Source organism: Antechinus flavipes, chromosome 2, assembly GCF_016432865.1.
Source record: "Antechinus flavipes isolate AdamAnt ecotype Samford, QLD, Australia chromosome 2, AdamAnt_v2, whole genome shotgun sequence".
NCBI lineage: Eukaryota > Metazoa > Chordata > Mammalia > Dasyuromorphia > Dasyuridae > Antechinus > Antechinus flavipes.
The window spans coordinates 331,816,318-331,833,442 of NC_067399.1; the positions used below are offsets into that span (position 1 = coordinate 331,816,318).

The 17,125-nt window shown below is 32.8% G+C and overlaps 1 protein-coding gene and 1 long non-coding RNA gene across 3 annotated transcripts in view; one reads left to right on the plus strand and one right to left on the minus strand.

Moving 5' to 3' along the window:
* Positions 1-17,125, minus strand: part of LOC127549600 (uncharacterized) — a 1,392,683-nt gene that overhangs the window by 1,220,744 nt on the left and 154,814 nt on the right. The window lies entirely within an intron of this gene.
* The window catches only part of PRKCH (protein kinase C eta), a 260,486-nt gene that overhangs the window by 113,430 nt on the left and 129,931 nt on the right, over positions 1-17,125 (plus strand). Inside the window, exon 3 of the mRNA XM_051977769.1 lies at positions 14,434-14,584. Within this exon, the coding sequence (XP_051833729.1) occupies positions 14,434-14,584 (151 nt within the window). The remainder of the gene's footprint in view (positions 1-14,433; positions 14,585-17,125) is intronic.

Consider the following 17,125-nt stretch of genomic DNA (forward strand, 5'->3'; position numbering starts at 1 on the left):
TCTTGGTGGGGTATGGGCCTAGTTGTGATATTGTTAGCTCAGGAGGCCTAGTGACTTTGGAGGTGTGATTAAAATTTACTTTACAGAATCAATGCATCACACTTCATAGCTCCACCACCAGTGTATTTAGTATCTTTTTCCTCCTTCACATATCTCCTGTCCCAAAAAATTGTATTTTCTGGGGGTGAGATGGCTGGTTATTTTTACCAATTTGATGAATGAGGTGGAACATCACTGTTGTTTTAATTGACATTTCTCTTACCAATGACTTGGAACTTTTTGGTATGCTATTGATGACTTGCTTTTTTCCTTTGAGAATTATTTTTATAAGTTTTGGTCTTTTTTATTGTTGGATAATGGCTCTTGTTCTCTCTATTTGTTTAAATTCTTGGATTAGACATTTATCAGAAAAATTCAATGTAAATATTTTCCCCCAATAACTATTTCCCTGTTAACTGAATGAATGACATTTTTACAATAATTTTTAAAAATATTATGTAATTAAAGTTGTTTATTTTATTTTTTGTGATCCATTACATCTCTTACTTGATCAAGCACTCTTCCCGTACTCATTGTTGTGAAAAAACTTGTTACCTATTACAGAGTAATTGCTTAATAAATTCTAGTTAACTGACTAACTGAAAGATATTGCCTTCTCTGCTTCTTTAAGATATGACCTTTTAAAATTTAGGTCACAAATCCATTTGAAACTTATTGTAGTGTATTGTGTAAGATATTGGTCTAAACCTAATTTCTTCCAGTTAGGTTTCTAAATAATGACTCCTATTCTTCCACGTTCATTTGCTTCTCGATTTTATGTACCTAATCTAGTTTATTGATCAGCTTTCTTATTTTTTTAACCTGTTCAAATAGTTAAGAAGTTTACTACTTTATAGTATATTGTGAAATTTGGTACTGCTAGGCCCATTTCCTTTTTGCCTTTTTACATTATTTTCCTTGAGATTTAAATTTTTTTTCTTTTAATTTTTAAAGTTCTGTAATATATATATATATATATATATATATAGGTAGTTTTATTTGTGTTATTTATTATATTGTCAGATTATAATTATTATATTTGTGTCATTTAAATTTTTTTATTATATTGGCACACTCCAGCCAGGAGCAATTGCAATTCTCTCTCTAAATTTTTAAGATTGTCTAGAGTCAAGAATATTTTGTAATCATGTTGATATAATTCCTGTGTGTGCCTTGAATTTCCAAATCTATTATAAATGCTGTGGTTCTTTTACAATTTCTATCTCTTCCTGATGGGTTCTTTTGGAAATAAACAAAAAGTCTAATGATTTTTAAAGGGTTTATTTTATATCTCACTATTTCACTAAGGTAATTGTTTTATCTATTTTTTTAACTTCAAACTTTCAAAGTCTTAAAATGAATCGTCATATTATCTCAGCAAAAAAGAAATAACTTTGTCTTCTTTTTGCTTATACTTATCCCTTCAATTTACTTTTGTCTTGTTAGAGAAAGTTTTTCCAGGTTTATATGAAATAATAATGATAGCAGAAGGCATTGTGTCTTTACCCCTGATCTTATTGTAAAGGCCTTTAGTGGTCTTTTAGTTTTAGATAGATTATATTTACTCTGTTAAGGAGTAATCCATTCATATGTCTTAAAGGTTTTATCTTACATAAATGAGTTTCATATCTTATGAAAAACTTATTCTGCATTAATAGAATCATCTGGATTCTATTGTTTTGTTATTAATATGATCTATGATATTGATAATTTCCTAATCTTGAACTAACTTGGTCGTAGTGTATAATCTTTTTAATCTATTGCTAACATGGCTCTCTGCTAATATTTCATCCAAAGGTTTCACATCAACATTTATTAGATATATTAATCTATACTTCCCCCCCCCACTTCTAACTTTTCTCTCTTTGGTTTAGGCACTGGGACCATATAAAAAGAGTTGGTAGGATTCATTCTTTTTTTTATAAATAATTTACATAAAGTCAAAATAAAGTATTCCTGAATGTTTTGAAGAATTTCTTTATTCTGGACTTTTTTTTTCTACCTTCCTTTATCACTTTCTTAATTGATTGTTCAATTTCTTTTCCTGAAATTAGATTTTTAAAATTTTCCATTTTGTGTTACTATTACTCTGGGTAACTTAAAATACTCTGGTATTTTATGTTTTGTAAATACTAATCCATTTTATTTAAATTATAAGGGTGAAAATTTCTAAAAAAATTTTTTTTAGTTAGATCATTTTACTAAGCCTTATTTAAATGGAATCAAATATTGTGCTAAGTGCTGGGATATAAATACAAGTAGGAAAGACCATCTTTACCAGCAAAGAGCTTATATGAAAGTACCTTAGTATTCATTGTTACTTTTTTGGATTCCTTCCATCATATCTTCCTTACCCAAACAACTCATCATTGGGAAATATCATTATACTGCAAACCTGAATCTGCCTGATATTCACATCTTATCAGTAGCTTTTGCCATTTTGATCAAACCCTTTGACTCGAGGGCAGGGCTATAGGATTCAGGCCTTCTAAAGAGGGACATCAATAAAGTTTTTCTCCTGATTTATCAACAACTATATTGATTTTGGATTTCTTTGGAACTCTCCAACAATTCTTCTCCCCTTCTCCCAACTGCTGCCATCACCATTATAAGTTCTTTGAAGGCAGGAATTGTTTTGTTTTTATTTTTATTCCCAGAACCTAACATAATATTGGGTAAATAGTAGGTATTTAATAAATGCTTATCAACTGGCAGACCAACTTTCAAAGATTATAGGTTCTTTTTTATTTTTTTTCGATGAAGAGATGTTTCATTCCTCTGCACTTGGATGGTAGAAATTCAACCCTGAAATTTGATAGTAGTGAAATAGGGAACCTGATTGTAAAAATATTCCATGTTATCTAGGAGGAAAACAGTAATAAGTAGAATTTGCATAGTGCTTTGAGGTTTGCAAAACAAACCTTAAAAGATATCATTTTATCTTCACAATAACCCTGGGAGGTAGGTGTTACTTTTATCTCCATTTTACATATGAGAAAACTGAGACAGATAAAAATTAAGTGACCTTCAAGTGTCATACAATAGTTAAGGATGGATTGGAGATCAGATCTTCCTGACTCCAGGTCTAGCACTCTAATTCTATTATTAATATAAATAATTATTTTTAACAATTAAAACCCACCTAATTGCTAGTATTATTATAAAAATTATTTTGTGTAATAGCAATACACTGGCATCTATCTATCTATATCTATTTATCTATCTATCCATCTATCTATCTATCTATCTATCTGCATGTACACAAATAATTCTTAGAGTTCACAAAGCTCCTGCACTGGACTTCAATATACCCATCTTATTGTGGATATAACTTCACTGTTATCAGAAATATTCAGGGAATTTGATTTCTCCATTAAGGATCATGTATCTGGTTCTGAGCATTTTTTACCATTGTCTCAGATTTCTTCAATGATAGGTTGAAAGTTCTAAAGTTTACAGATTATTAAGACTCTGTATAATATTACAGCCAAAATTGTCAATAGTCTTTAAGATCTAATAGGATCTGTATACTTTAATTTTCACTCTTATTTAGTTTCTGCAGATAATAATGTTGAAGATTACAAAATTAATTTCTTGCAGATAATATCAACATTTATGCATTTGATTAAAAAGGTAAAAATCTACTTCAAGTAAAGTATTTCCAGCTTAGAAGTTAAGCTTGTGGTCTTTAGAGATTATTCTTTTTCTCAAAGGCTATAATTATTTCACTTGGAAATATTAAACCATTTACCTCCCACATATCATTTAATTTCATGATTTGCTTTTTGGTTGAATACACTTAAGTCTTGCTATGTGATGCCTTGAAAGTACAGTTAAAAAACCCTCGCATTCTGGATATTTTGGTGAGCTGATGGTAAACACTTTAGGTGATGGACTGAATGTTCTGTTTCTCATCAAGATCTATGACACAAGCTTATAAGGACAAGAAACCCTAATTCGAGAGCTCAAACTAGATTATTCATAGTCATAGGAAAGGAACAGGAAGGATCATAAAATGGATAACCTTTTTAGCCAGCATTTTCAACTTCTCCCCTGCCAAACCTTTGACTTGAATTGCTAACAGAGTAATAAATTTATTTATTTTATTTGTTTCATTTTTTATTTTACTTGTTAGTCAAAAATTAAGCATTAAAAATGAGAAAAAAATGTCACAAAGGATACGTGTTGTATTTGTCCCATGAATAAATAGCAGTGATTATATAATGCAGATAAATTCACTTACAGGAAGCTGTCTCCTTTAGTTCATTATACTGATGTTTTCCCTAGAACAGAAATAATTGGCTAGAGGCCAAAACACCATTAGTTTTGCAGGAAATCTGGTTGTACAGTAATTTTTTTCCTCTAGTAAGAGAATATTCAAACCCATTTTGAATTAAATATGCAATCATATAATAGCTTTGAAAGTAGTTTGTACTAAGATCAAATGAGCATCCCAAACAAACTCCACTGCTTACATTTCATTGTTGCTGCTGTTTGTAGTAGAAATGAATGTTTATGCAACATATAACCTTTCTGCCTAATAGGTCTAACTTTTTCTAGTAACACAGGAAAAAAAACCAAGAGAAATTAAATAAACAAGCTAGAGGAGGTAGGGTTCTTTGAGATTTTAAGCAGGAAACATGTGTGTCTTGAAAAAAGATGTCAGTTGGACAGGTTGTTTGTGTAAGGATGTTATTAGGGAGGAAGATGAACTTGAGACTGGAAGTAAACCTGATGTTCAGAGAGACTTGGGGACACTGAGAATCGACTATTTTGTTCTGAAACAACAAGGGATGTAATCCCTTGGAGAAAACTTTTCTCAGAACTGTTTTGCCTTCCTTCTAAGTTCCTGCTGATATATATTTGTTCTACAAAACATGTTTAAGTGCCTTCTATATATGATTAGTTCTGTAATAGGGAGTAAGTACAACCACTGGAAGGCACAGAGATAGCTAAGAACTGCCTGTCTCTGCCTTCATACAATTATTTATTTCATGTTTTAAAATTTTTTAATATTATTAACCGATCTCTATCTTTTTAAGCTTTGCATAGAACAATCACTATTTCCATTTTGCAGATGAGGAAGCTCCAGCTTAAAGAGGGTAACTTATTCAATCATTGTCAGGGGCAGGATCTGAATGTACATCTCTCTCTACTTCATGTCAATTTCTTCTACTTTCTTTCCCCCCGAAATCATTGTTAATGGGTTTTGGTGTAAAAATATCTTTTTAATATTTATCATAACCTAAATATAACTTGATAACTTAAAAAAAAAGGTATCCAATTAATTGTTAGATATTAGTTTTACTGGCTGCTAAGTGTGTACTTGCAAAGCATGCCAAATTCCAGGTCTGTTCTTTGTGGCAAATAAAAGTTCAGGAGGTTTTCCGAAGGCAGTGGGAAACTGAGTGAAGAGTTCTCTCTGTTGTAGCGTATATTATAAAGCACATTGTAAGCAAGAAGTTATATGTTTCCTCTCATGGGCTGGGTGTATTTTTTTTCTTTTTTTTAATGAAGTCTGGTAGATTTCTTGCCAATAAGGAAACTTCTTTGATAAATGGCATTTAGAATATTTATATTTATTCAATTAGTCAACAAGCATTTACTAAGCCTTTACCTTGTGCTGGGCACTGTGCATAGTTTTATAATATGCAACCTTTTATAAATTTTCAGATAACTTCTTGGGTTAGGAGGCTATCACATTGAAATATAATCAGAATAGGAAGGGGATGGGTAGTTTAATGAATGAAATGGAGCCTTAAGGTTATATTTTCGTTTTTTGTTCCATTGGTTGAGAAAAAAATTAATGTTTCTTTTTTTTAATAATAACCTTTTATTTTTCAAAATACATGCAAAGATAGTTTTCAATATTCCTCCTTGCAAAACCTTGTATTCCAGATTTTTCTCCATTCCTCCTCACTTTCCCTCTTCCCCCTCCTATAGACAGCAGGTAATCCAATATATACTAAACATGTGTAATTCTTTTTAACATATCTCCACATTTATCACGCTGCATAAGAAAAATCAGATCAAAAAGAAAAAAAATGGCAGGAAAAAAACCCAAGAAAGCAAACAACAACAACAAAAGTGAAAATACTATGTTATGTGACACTATGATACCTTTAGCCTCCATAGTCCTCTTTCTGGATGCAGATGGCTCTTTCCCTTACAAGTCTATTGGAATTGGCCTGAATCACCTCATTGTTGAAAAGAGCTGAGTTCATCACAGTTGATCATCACATTATCTTGTTACTGTGTACAATGTTCTTTTTGTTTTACTCACTTCACTTAGCATTAGTTCATGTAAGTCTCTCCAGGCCTCTCTGAAATCGTTCTGCTGGTCATTTCTTATAGAATAATATTATTACATTACATTCATATACCATAATTTATTCAGCTATTCCCCAACTGATGGGCACGCACTCAGTTTCCAGGGCCTTACCACATAAAAAAGGACTGCTACAAACAAAATTAATGTTTCTTAATTGAAAAAAAAATTCTTTTAAAGAATTATATCCTTAAATGAGAATTTGCTTATAAAATTGAGTCTTATCCAATTCTTGGTAATACTGATTCAGTGATTCCCATCTAAATCAGGAAGTTGGACTCAGTGGCCTTTGAGTTCCTTTCTGCTCTAAATCTATGATCCTATGATCTTATGTGGTAAACTAGATGTCACAATGGATGAAGTGCTGAGCCTGGAGTCTGGAAGACTCATCTTCCTAAATTCAAAAATGACCTCAGATACTATGTGACTCTGAGCAAGACACTTAACTCTATTTGTTTTACTTTCCTTATCTATAAAATGAGCTAGAGAAGGAAATGGCAAACCACTGTAGTATCTTTGCTAAGAAAACCCCAAATGAGGTCACAAAGAGTCAGATAAAATTGAAGTAATTGAATAAAAGAACTGGTTAGCTGGGTTCAGGCAGTGGTTACTACTGGCCTGAGCAGGTATCTTATGTCAAGATTCTCAGTGATCATTACTTTTTTCCCCTTGCCTTTCTGTAATTCTCTGCTTCCTGCAATGCTTGGTTTACCTGGGTTTTTAGCAAAACTTTTATTCAAGCTCTTATTCATGTAGAGATGTTGGAGTGATGTGGACTATTTGTCACACAATCAAGTGGTTTCAGAACTGGCAGTATGGACAGAGAATAGTTGTTTTGAGATTTTTATTATTATTCTAGACATAACCATCCCCCCCCCCAAAGAGCATTTTTATACATATAGAACACATACATAAAAGGGGTTTTATATGAAAAGAAACTGGAGACAGAAATGGAATGGAACTTGGAATTCTTCCTTCTCATCCTCCAGTTTTTCGCCAGTGCCGCAGATTATTCAGACAACCTATTTACTGTACTATGGGGTATCTCTTCAAATCTCTTGACATTATATAAATACAAATGATAGACTGTTTGTTCATCAATTACTCTTGCTTTTGAGCATGGCTCACCTGGCTTCTTTATTCCTACATCTCTCTGATAATAGGCTTTACATCATCATTTGTTGATTACATTCCGCAGCCTGTTTACACTCATCATGCCTTTTTCTTGTTCTTTGGTCAACTTCTTTAGAAACTCAGATGTGCTGTGATATATAGCCATAATGAAAGAATACTGGTATTAAAAGGATGGATCTTCATCCCAAGGAATAGTTTGGCTTCATCAAAAGCACAGAGCAGGTTATCAAATGCAATTCTGCCCACTTTTCTCTTCCTCTTCAACTCTGGCCTCAGGTAATTATCCATCTACAGTGTCTACTCATGCCTTTAAGGCCAAAGTTACCTTGTTTCTATTTAGTAGGCATTTGTTTATAGGTAATTCTCTACTTTTGCAGAAGAAATGTTCTTAGAAAACAGCATTAAAATAAAAAATGTGAATGTTGACACATTGAACCTATGAGAAATAAAGGGGTTAGGCTCCCACAGTCATCAAAAACTGTACTTTCTTATTAGAAATTGCCAAAAATACACTTTTTTTGTACTTCTTTATAACAAAACATTAATTTTGATCGTATTCACTTTTCCTAACACAGTAACCATGAAATAACTTATATAACTCAGCAGACAACATAAAATTGGTAACATGCAAAATATTTTTTCATTAGTAATTCCCTAGAATTCTGTGAGCTTTTGTGGCAACATTTCAATCTCATTGATTTCAGAAAATATTCATTTTTCAGAACACATAAAATCTATAGTACCATAAATACTGTACAGCAAATAAAATTATTTTACCAGAATCTTAGCATCTACTTAACAACCTAATTGTTAGATGCAGTGTGAGGACATTCTTCTGTATAACTGAGTAAAAATTCTGTGAAAACCAAGGGAGAGGTTGCTAGGACTTTAGTCACTGCTGTTGGAGGGTCTTAACATCACCTTAGTGCCCAAAGGACTTAGATTATAGTGGGAACATAATTGCAACAGAAAACTTGAGTTTTAAAGGTAACCAATGAAAATATCCAATCAATAGCTAGGGAGCTCTTTATAGTGGTAGACTAAATCATATAGACCAACAAGACCAATGAAATGCCAACTGGGTTACCAGCTGCTTCACAAACTTGTATGCATTGTGCCTCTCATTTTTTTTTTCTCTACTGTACATATCTATGAATGTGTATGGTTGTTAACACAAAAGTGAAAATGAGATTACTAATAAAATCACGCAAATGTTTGAAGTCATAAAAATTAAATAACGAATATTGAGAATTGACTATACATATATGTGTGTATTATACATACATACATACATACATAACTTTTCTCACTAGAATAAGGTCCTTGAGGGCAGAAACTGTTTCACTTTTATCATTGTATTCTAAGGACTTACTAGCATAGTGCCTGGAACATATTAGATACTTGTTGATTAAATGCCTGTTGATTGACTGTTGGCTAATGGCAGAATATCCTCAAACTATTTAAAAATGTAATCTAATAAATGTGACATCTTGAATTTGAGCAGATTTCAGCAAGATATATTCACAACATGAGACAACTTAGAATTTTTTTTGCTTAATTTTTAAGAAGAGGAGATTTAAACAAGTCTAAAAGATCTGAATTAAATGAAGGGTATTTTAAATATAAGATTATGTTGCTATCAACATATTTAACATATATAGGACTGCTTGCCATCTTGGGGGGGGGGTAGAGGGAGGGAGGGGAAAAAACGAAACATAAGCGAGTGCAAGGGATAATGTTGTAAAAAAATTACCCTGGCATGGATTCTGCCAATACAAAGTTATTATTAAATAAAATAAAATTTAAATAAATAAAAAAAGATTATGTTGCTATCACAGAAAATTTCCCCTTTAACTTAGATATTTTCTGTGCCCTTATTAATATTTTCTGAAGCTCTTGTGAAGTATCAGTTTAAACCAAAATGGAATTCTGAATTTTATTTCAAAATTATCAGTTCCTGTATTTATGTAACCATCTCCCTGTGCCCCAGATAGATGGCTTCTAATAATCAAATCTAGTGAGGGGGTCAAAAGTAGCCAGTGCATACAGTATCTTGAAATTGGAATGTGACCTCATATAATGTGACCTCTTTGTACCAATTAGTTTTCCTTTTAATTGTTGCTCTAAGTATACTTTGGGTACAGAAGTTGAAATACCAGTTTTGGCTACAATTCTAATGTCATATAGTTGAAAGAATGTGATCTAACCAATTTTTCAAGTCCTATTTGATTTGACACAGTTGGTATTAGATCATTCTCTTAACTTTGTCCTAAGTAATATAAAGAATGAGAATGCTGCCCTCTGTGATCCACAGAAAAAAATTGAAGAATGTATTTCTAGGGCTGTTTTTTTTTCCTATTCTGTTCACAATTTTTAATACTTCCTTTCATTTGAATAATTCAAGCTACATTTAAGGCTAGAAAATGTTATCATGTCAGATATTTCTAGGTTTGTTTTTTTAAATGAAAGGCAGTTGTGCAAAATAATACAGAAAAAAAAGTATTTGAAAATCTTATATTTCATTTCAAAGATCCTTTTCTAAAGACTCCAGTGATTTATTATGGCATGTTCTAACACAGGGGTTCTTAATAATAACTGACATTTGCTTAGCGCTCTAAGATTTCCAGCCTGTTTTATATATATTATCTCATTTGATCCTCACAACAACTCCCTACAGTAATTACTATTATTATTTCAATTTTACAGATGAGGAAACTGAGACTGAGAGATGTTTAGTGACTTGTCATTCAGCTTGTCTGAGGCTAGATTTAAACTGATTTTTCTCACAGTCTCTTGGGCCCACAAGCCAGGAACCATCCTGATTTCTTTATCTCTTACTCCCCATATCCAAGCTGCTGCCAAGGTCTGTCCATTTTGCCTTTTCAATCTCTCTCATATATTCCCCCTTTTTTACTGCTTTTATCACCAGCGACCTGGTACATCACCTCTCATCTTGATCATTGTAATAGTTTGACAATGGGTTGACCTGCCTGAGTCTCTCCCTACTCCAATCCATCCAGCCTCTAAAATGATTTTCCTAAAGCACAGATCCAACCATGTCATTCCCTTATTCAGTGAATTCCAGTGGCTCCTTTTCTACTCCACTTGAATATGAAATACTCCTTTGACATTCAGAGCCCTTCATAAACTTTTCATAAACTAGACCCTTATTCTGTTTCTAGTCTTCTTATACCTTACTCTACCCCCTTGCTGTTGCACAAAGAAAGTGCTTCATCTCTTGACTCCAGGCATTTTCTCTGTCTGTTCCCCATACTTGGAATGCTCTCTTTCATTTGATTTTACTATTGACCTCTCTCTTCCTTTAAGTCACAATTAAAATCTCACCTCTTGATTCCAGTACCTTCTCTCTGTTAATTTATTTTGTGTGTATGTGTTTGTACACATGTTGCCTTCCCCATTGGAGTATAATTCTTGTCGATAAGGACTGCTTTTCGCCTTTTTTTAAAATGCCTGGAATTTAGTATAGTGTCTGGCCACAATAAGTATGTAATAACTACTGATTGATTGGTCCTAGGGCAATCACCCTTCTGTTGTTTGGGGAGCCAAAAACTACACTTTGGGAACTATCACAGTGTTTCTGTTAGATATACTGAGGTCGGCACCTGGAGTGGGATACCTTCTCACACAAGCCTTCTGATGTTCATTACAGAAAATCCATATGGGAAGGGGTAACAGAAAAAAAATCCTTAAGTTGGCTGCAAATTGGTAGAAGATTCAGCATCTGTTTTGCATGTAACTGCAACGGTGGCTTTCTCCTCTCAAAAAGAGGTTGTTTTTTGCAGTAGCTGAGACAAGAGCCCACAGACTGATTTTATAGGCTAGTTTGCTAGTCAGCTACTGCTACCACTCAATGTCTGGCAAAGAAAAGGACTGACTGATAATGTGGCAGCTGCCACCACTTTCGACTAAATTGCTCCAGGGACTAGAAGGCTAGCTGGGTGTGTGTATGTGTGTGTTTGTGTGTGTATATTTATGTTTGTGTGTGTTTGTTTGTGCTCTTATCCTACAGTGTTGCTGCAGCTGTCATAAGATCTGAAGGAATAGACAGGCGTTGTAGGAAGGGTGGTGGTTTATATAACATGGGATGTGGACATGGATGCTGCTGGTGACTCAGCCTGTTTTACTACCATCTTACCTTGCTGGGTGCCCCAGATGTTTGAGCTATAAGCATGTTGTTTGTGGGATAGTTGGGGGAAAGAATTGGACTAAATCCCTGTGGGTATATCATAGATTCTTCTAAACAGCTGGACTTAGTATACCTCAGTGTATATACTAAGTACCTTAGTCATTGATGAGAGGCTATGTAGTTTAGTGGCTAGAGTTCCCATAGGAACACAAGAACAATTGTATTTGAATACTACTTAACATAGTTATTAGCTGTGTCTCTGGACTGAGCATTCACATTCTCGAAATTTAATCAAATTCCTTTATCTGTAAAATGAGAATAATAATAGCACATAGAAGTAGATTTATTTTGAAGATCATAGGAGACTGTATCTATAATATCTATAAGGTTTGAAGACCTTAAAGTTCAATAGAAAAACCAGCTGCTGTTTTTGTTTCTATCATCATCATCATCATCATCATCATCTCATTCTCATTTTTTAATTGACATTCAAAATGAACCTAAGACAAGTTACTGTCCTCCAATTGTTCTTTTACATTTAATTTTCTATTTGCTATTCCACAAATGGATTAAATAACATTTTTTGTAGTTTAATAAAAGTATTGGGATTTAAACTCATCTTCTCCAGTTTTACTAAATACATCTTCAATATAACTTTAATAATAAGCAAGATTAATAGAGGAGACATGCTGTTTATTCTGTTGCACGTGATTTTGATCTCCTTTAAGTGTCAGTATTTAAAATTTTTTTTCCTATATTAGCTTGAAGATTGTTAGTATTTGGTATGGCAGAATATTGAAATATTTGCTGTTCTTGAAGTTGAATAAGAGAAAATCTTTATATTAGATTTCTTTGATAGGGTATTGGTATGTAAGACATATAAATGATTAATGCATATGTAATTCTATATGTCTATAGATACCTAGATACATGATCCAAAGCAAGTCCCCAATAAAAAAGTGGTTGAAGTATATGAACAAACAGTTCTCAGGAGAAATGCATTCATAACAACCATATGAAAGAATTCTCCATATCACTACTAATAAGTGAAATGCAAATCAAAACAACTCTGAAAGGGCAGTTAGATGACACACTGGATAGAGCACTGGCCCTGGAGTTCAAATTTGGCCTCAGACACTTAACACTTGCTAGCTGTGTGACCCTTAACTTCAATTGCATTGCAGATAAAAACCAAATCAAACCAAAACAAAACAAAAACTGGAAAAAAACAACTCTGAGGTGTCACTTCACACAAAATATCTATATCTATTTCTATCCTGTAGTGTTCACTTTTATAACTGATATATATATATTATACATTTAAAATTTATATATTACATAATATTATCTATAATCATAGAGTATTGGGTCCTATGATTTATTAATATTTTATGAGTTTTTGTTAGGATGTTTTTGAAATCTGTTAGAGTCTGTTTTACTGACCTAAAAGTCTTCATTAAAATTGGTATTGAATCGGTGATAATTACTTCATTGTGTTCTTTCCATTCAGCTTTGATTTCTTTGAATATTATTTAGCCACAGCCTTCCCCTTGATATCTTTATGTTCTATGTCTTACTTAGAGCATGGATTCAATGTGTCATTTTGAATCAAGATCAGAACCTTCAGTCTCTCTTTTCTTGGTGTACATTAAGAATTTTGCACATAACAAATCTAAATGATATCTTGATATCATTGGAGAGAGTCCATGAGATGACATTAATGGATAATTTTAATATAGTTTCCTCCCCCCGTGGAGCCATGAAATTTGATGTTATCTATTTAAATCAATTGATTTAATTCTTTTAATTTGAAAGTCTTCAGTAGTTCTATTTAGGAGAGTTAATGATGGATTTGAGGTTTGGTAGAATTATAATGGACCTAAACTTTCTCTCTGAAAACTATTATGTTTTAGATGAATTGGTCTTGATAGTGCTGTGGTAATAGTGTCACTCACTATATGTGGATGTTTGTCATTCATGAAGAAGTCATGAGTGCAGAATTGAGTTAGAAACATTGGAATAATCAATAAAGGCAATATAAACAGTACAGTATTTGGGGGCAGCTTGATCAGTAATTCCCAAGTAGACAATTAATTTTTTTACATATGGGACTTTTTAATGCAATTTTTTTTTGCTCCTAAGCCAATATTTTATTTGTTGTAGGTGTTTATAGATTTTTTAATACATTACAAGCTGTGTCAGTCAGTCAATAAACTTTGTATAAATTAGATAAACATGTAATTAGCCTATATTTGAAGAGATCACTGAAATTTTCATTCTTTCATAATAGATACTTTCTGTTAAAAAAGGAGAGAGCTGGCTTACTTCTGAGAAGAAGCTGGTAAAAGTGCCTTGTTAATAATTAATGCATCACTGTGAGGCATTTGAGGCAATAATAATGGATCTTATCTGGCCTGACTACTTTTTAGGTTTGTAGAAAAGCTAGAATTCCAGTCCTCCTTTGACATAGCTAATTTGTCATTATTATTGTTGTTTTTAGTGCTGCTCTTATATTTATTAGTGTGGTTCATGATATCTTGCTTCGAAGATTAACACCCAACAGCAAATTTTGTTAAATTGTGGCTATCACTGATGATTAGTGCCATAAATATGAATCTTTATAGTACAATGATAAAGAAAACACTCTCTACTTTTTTTAAAGAATGACAAATTTTTTATATATTCAAAGTAGTTTATTGATAATAGTTCATATGTAGTTTTGTAAATTCATTGCAGAAATATTCATTACATATTTCTTTCCCCCATTCATCTTCCCAATGTACAGCAACTCTCCAGAGAGACAGAATCTTCAAGCATTTTACTCGAAAGCGCCAGAGAGCTATGCGAAGACGAGTTCATCAAATTAATGGGCATAAGTTTATGGCAACATATCTGAGACAACCTACCTATTGTTCACATTGCAAGGAGTTTATATGGTATGATTCTTCCATATCTCCTCTTATCTTTTTCCTTATTAATTATTATTTTATAGAACCAGCTCTTTATTCTGCTTAATTATGTGATACAAGGATAAAATGGTTATTTAGGAAATTTTGATGATTTAGGAATTTCATTTTAATCAGTAATGTCAAACTGTTGTACCTTTTACTAAAACTGAAAACAAGTATTAAAACTACCTGGTAGAAGTCCATTCCATTTGCTTCCCTTCTCTTTCCCCCTTCCACCTTCTTCTCTCTCCCTTTCTTTTCTTCTCCTTCTCTCCCTTTCTCCCTTCTTTTCTTCATCCCTCTCTTGTTCGTTCTTTCCTTTCTTCCTTCCTTCCTTCCTTCCTTCCTTCTTTCCTTCCTTCCTTCCTTCCTTCCTTCCTTCCTTCCTTCCTTCCTTCCTTCCTTCCTTCCTTCCTTCCTTTTTTTCTTTCCTTCTCCATCTTACTCTTTCCCTTTCTCCTTCCATCCTTCTTTCTTGCTTTTTTAGGTCTCCCTATCTTGCCCTAGCTATAAGTACAGCCAGTATTGATTGGTATGAAAAACTTTCAGTTTTTCTGACATGGATTTGTTGCCTACTTCACCCTAGATTCCCAGGATCTCATCATATTAGTGCTAGACTCACTGGATACCTGTTTGGCTTTAACCCAAGGATATTCTGAAGCCAGCTTGAACTGGCTCCAGAACTGTTAAATTTTCAGTGTGACAGCATTTATGCTCCAGAAATCAATAAATGCTACATATCATGGTTTGGTTTGTTATTTTGTTAATTGTTAAACTAACAAACAAACAAAAAAAACCTTAAGAAAATGATGGAGATAATGTTAATGAAGACAAAACATTTGCTCTTACTTTCTTCTTTTGGAGAGAAAGTTGTTAAATTTACCAGCATATACCCCAGCATTTTATTGTAGCTCATAACTCCTGAGCTCGTCACCTTTCAAACTTCTTCCTACCTAGTAGCAGAAATTTCAGGGGGTGTGTATTTCTTTTCTCTTTCTCTGGGGAAGATGCTATTATATCATAAAATGTATAGGAATCAGGAGGTCAGAAATAGAGAGGAAAAGGAACAAAGGGTATAGATTATCTACAAGTTGAATAATTAGGTCCTGAGTAATTATAATTTTGCAATTTCTTAATATGGATTTATAAGTATATATTGACTTCTATGGGCAATTATTCATTGATATAGGAAGCAAAAAAAAATCATGGCTGTTTTTTTTTATTTTATATTGTGATATAGAGCAAACTTCAGAATCAGGAATAACTAGGTCCGAGTCGATCTCTGCTATATACTGCTCTCTTTTTTACCCTGAGAACCTTACTTAACCTCTCAGTACAATTTACAGACAATGAAGTTGTAGAAGGAGCTTACTTCCTAAATCTACAGAACTTCCATAAATCTACAAAAGCAAGGGACCAGATTAAAATTTTTAAAAATGATCTACATAAATGAACTTCCAACAATAAACATACTCTTATCTCTAGCAAATGTTTTGGTGTCTCAGTTAAGAAGTAAAAAAAGATTGTAAATTATCTCTGGGAAGCCATCATCACAGCTCAAGGATATATTGAAGGCAAGTTAGCCTTGTAAATCATCTGAGCTCACATAATTCTCTTTGATGAACAACAGCATTCTAAGCACAGGTACAAAAAGTATAATGAGAGAAGAGGAGAGAGAGACACACACATAGACAGAGAGAAAGAGAGAGACAAACACAGAGACACACAGAATGAGAATATGAATGAATATATAAATCTATCTCTCTGCTCATATATATGTTACAACAAAAGACCATATAAGTCATTGCCTAAATTAAGTAGGAACAGTTATGAAATTCATCAGAGTTCTATTTAAATGTTTTTCCAAATCTAATTATTTAATAATAATAGTTAATATTTATATAGCACTTTCAGATTTATAAAACACTTTACATATGTTTGGGGCAGCTAGTTGCAATGTATAGAGCAGCAAGTCTGGAGTTAGGAAGATGCAAATTCAGATAGACAATTACTAACTGTATGACCCCAGGCAAGTTATTTAACCTTATTTGCTTCATCTTTCTCATCTTTAAAATGAGTTGAAGAAGAAAATGGCAAAACCACTCCATTATCTTCACAAAGAAAACCCCAAATGGGGTCACAAAAAGTTGGATACAATTGAAAGCATTGAAATATTATTCTCTAGATTTGATAAATGAAAAAACTCTGGAGGCTCACAGGGGTTAAATGATTTACTTATGATCACACTCTTATTGAGGATTTGATAGGATTTAAAATCAGATCTTGCTGATTCCAGATTTAGTACTCTCTTCCCACTGTCCCGGACCTGGCACATTTTTAAGTACTCTTGCACCCAGTTATTAGTACTAATGAGAAAACTATAACTTATTTTAATTTTTACAAGTATGCTTGACTTAAAATTAAGAGGACAGGGATTAATTAATTGGGTCAAACTGGCATTTTCATACATTAATATCAGCAATGATTATAGTACAGTATAGGAGCTGAATGAGAATTGCTATAAAGTAA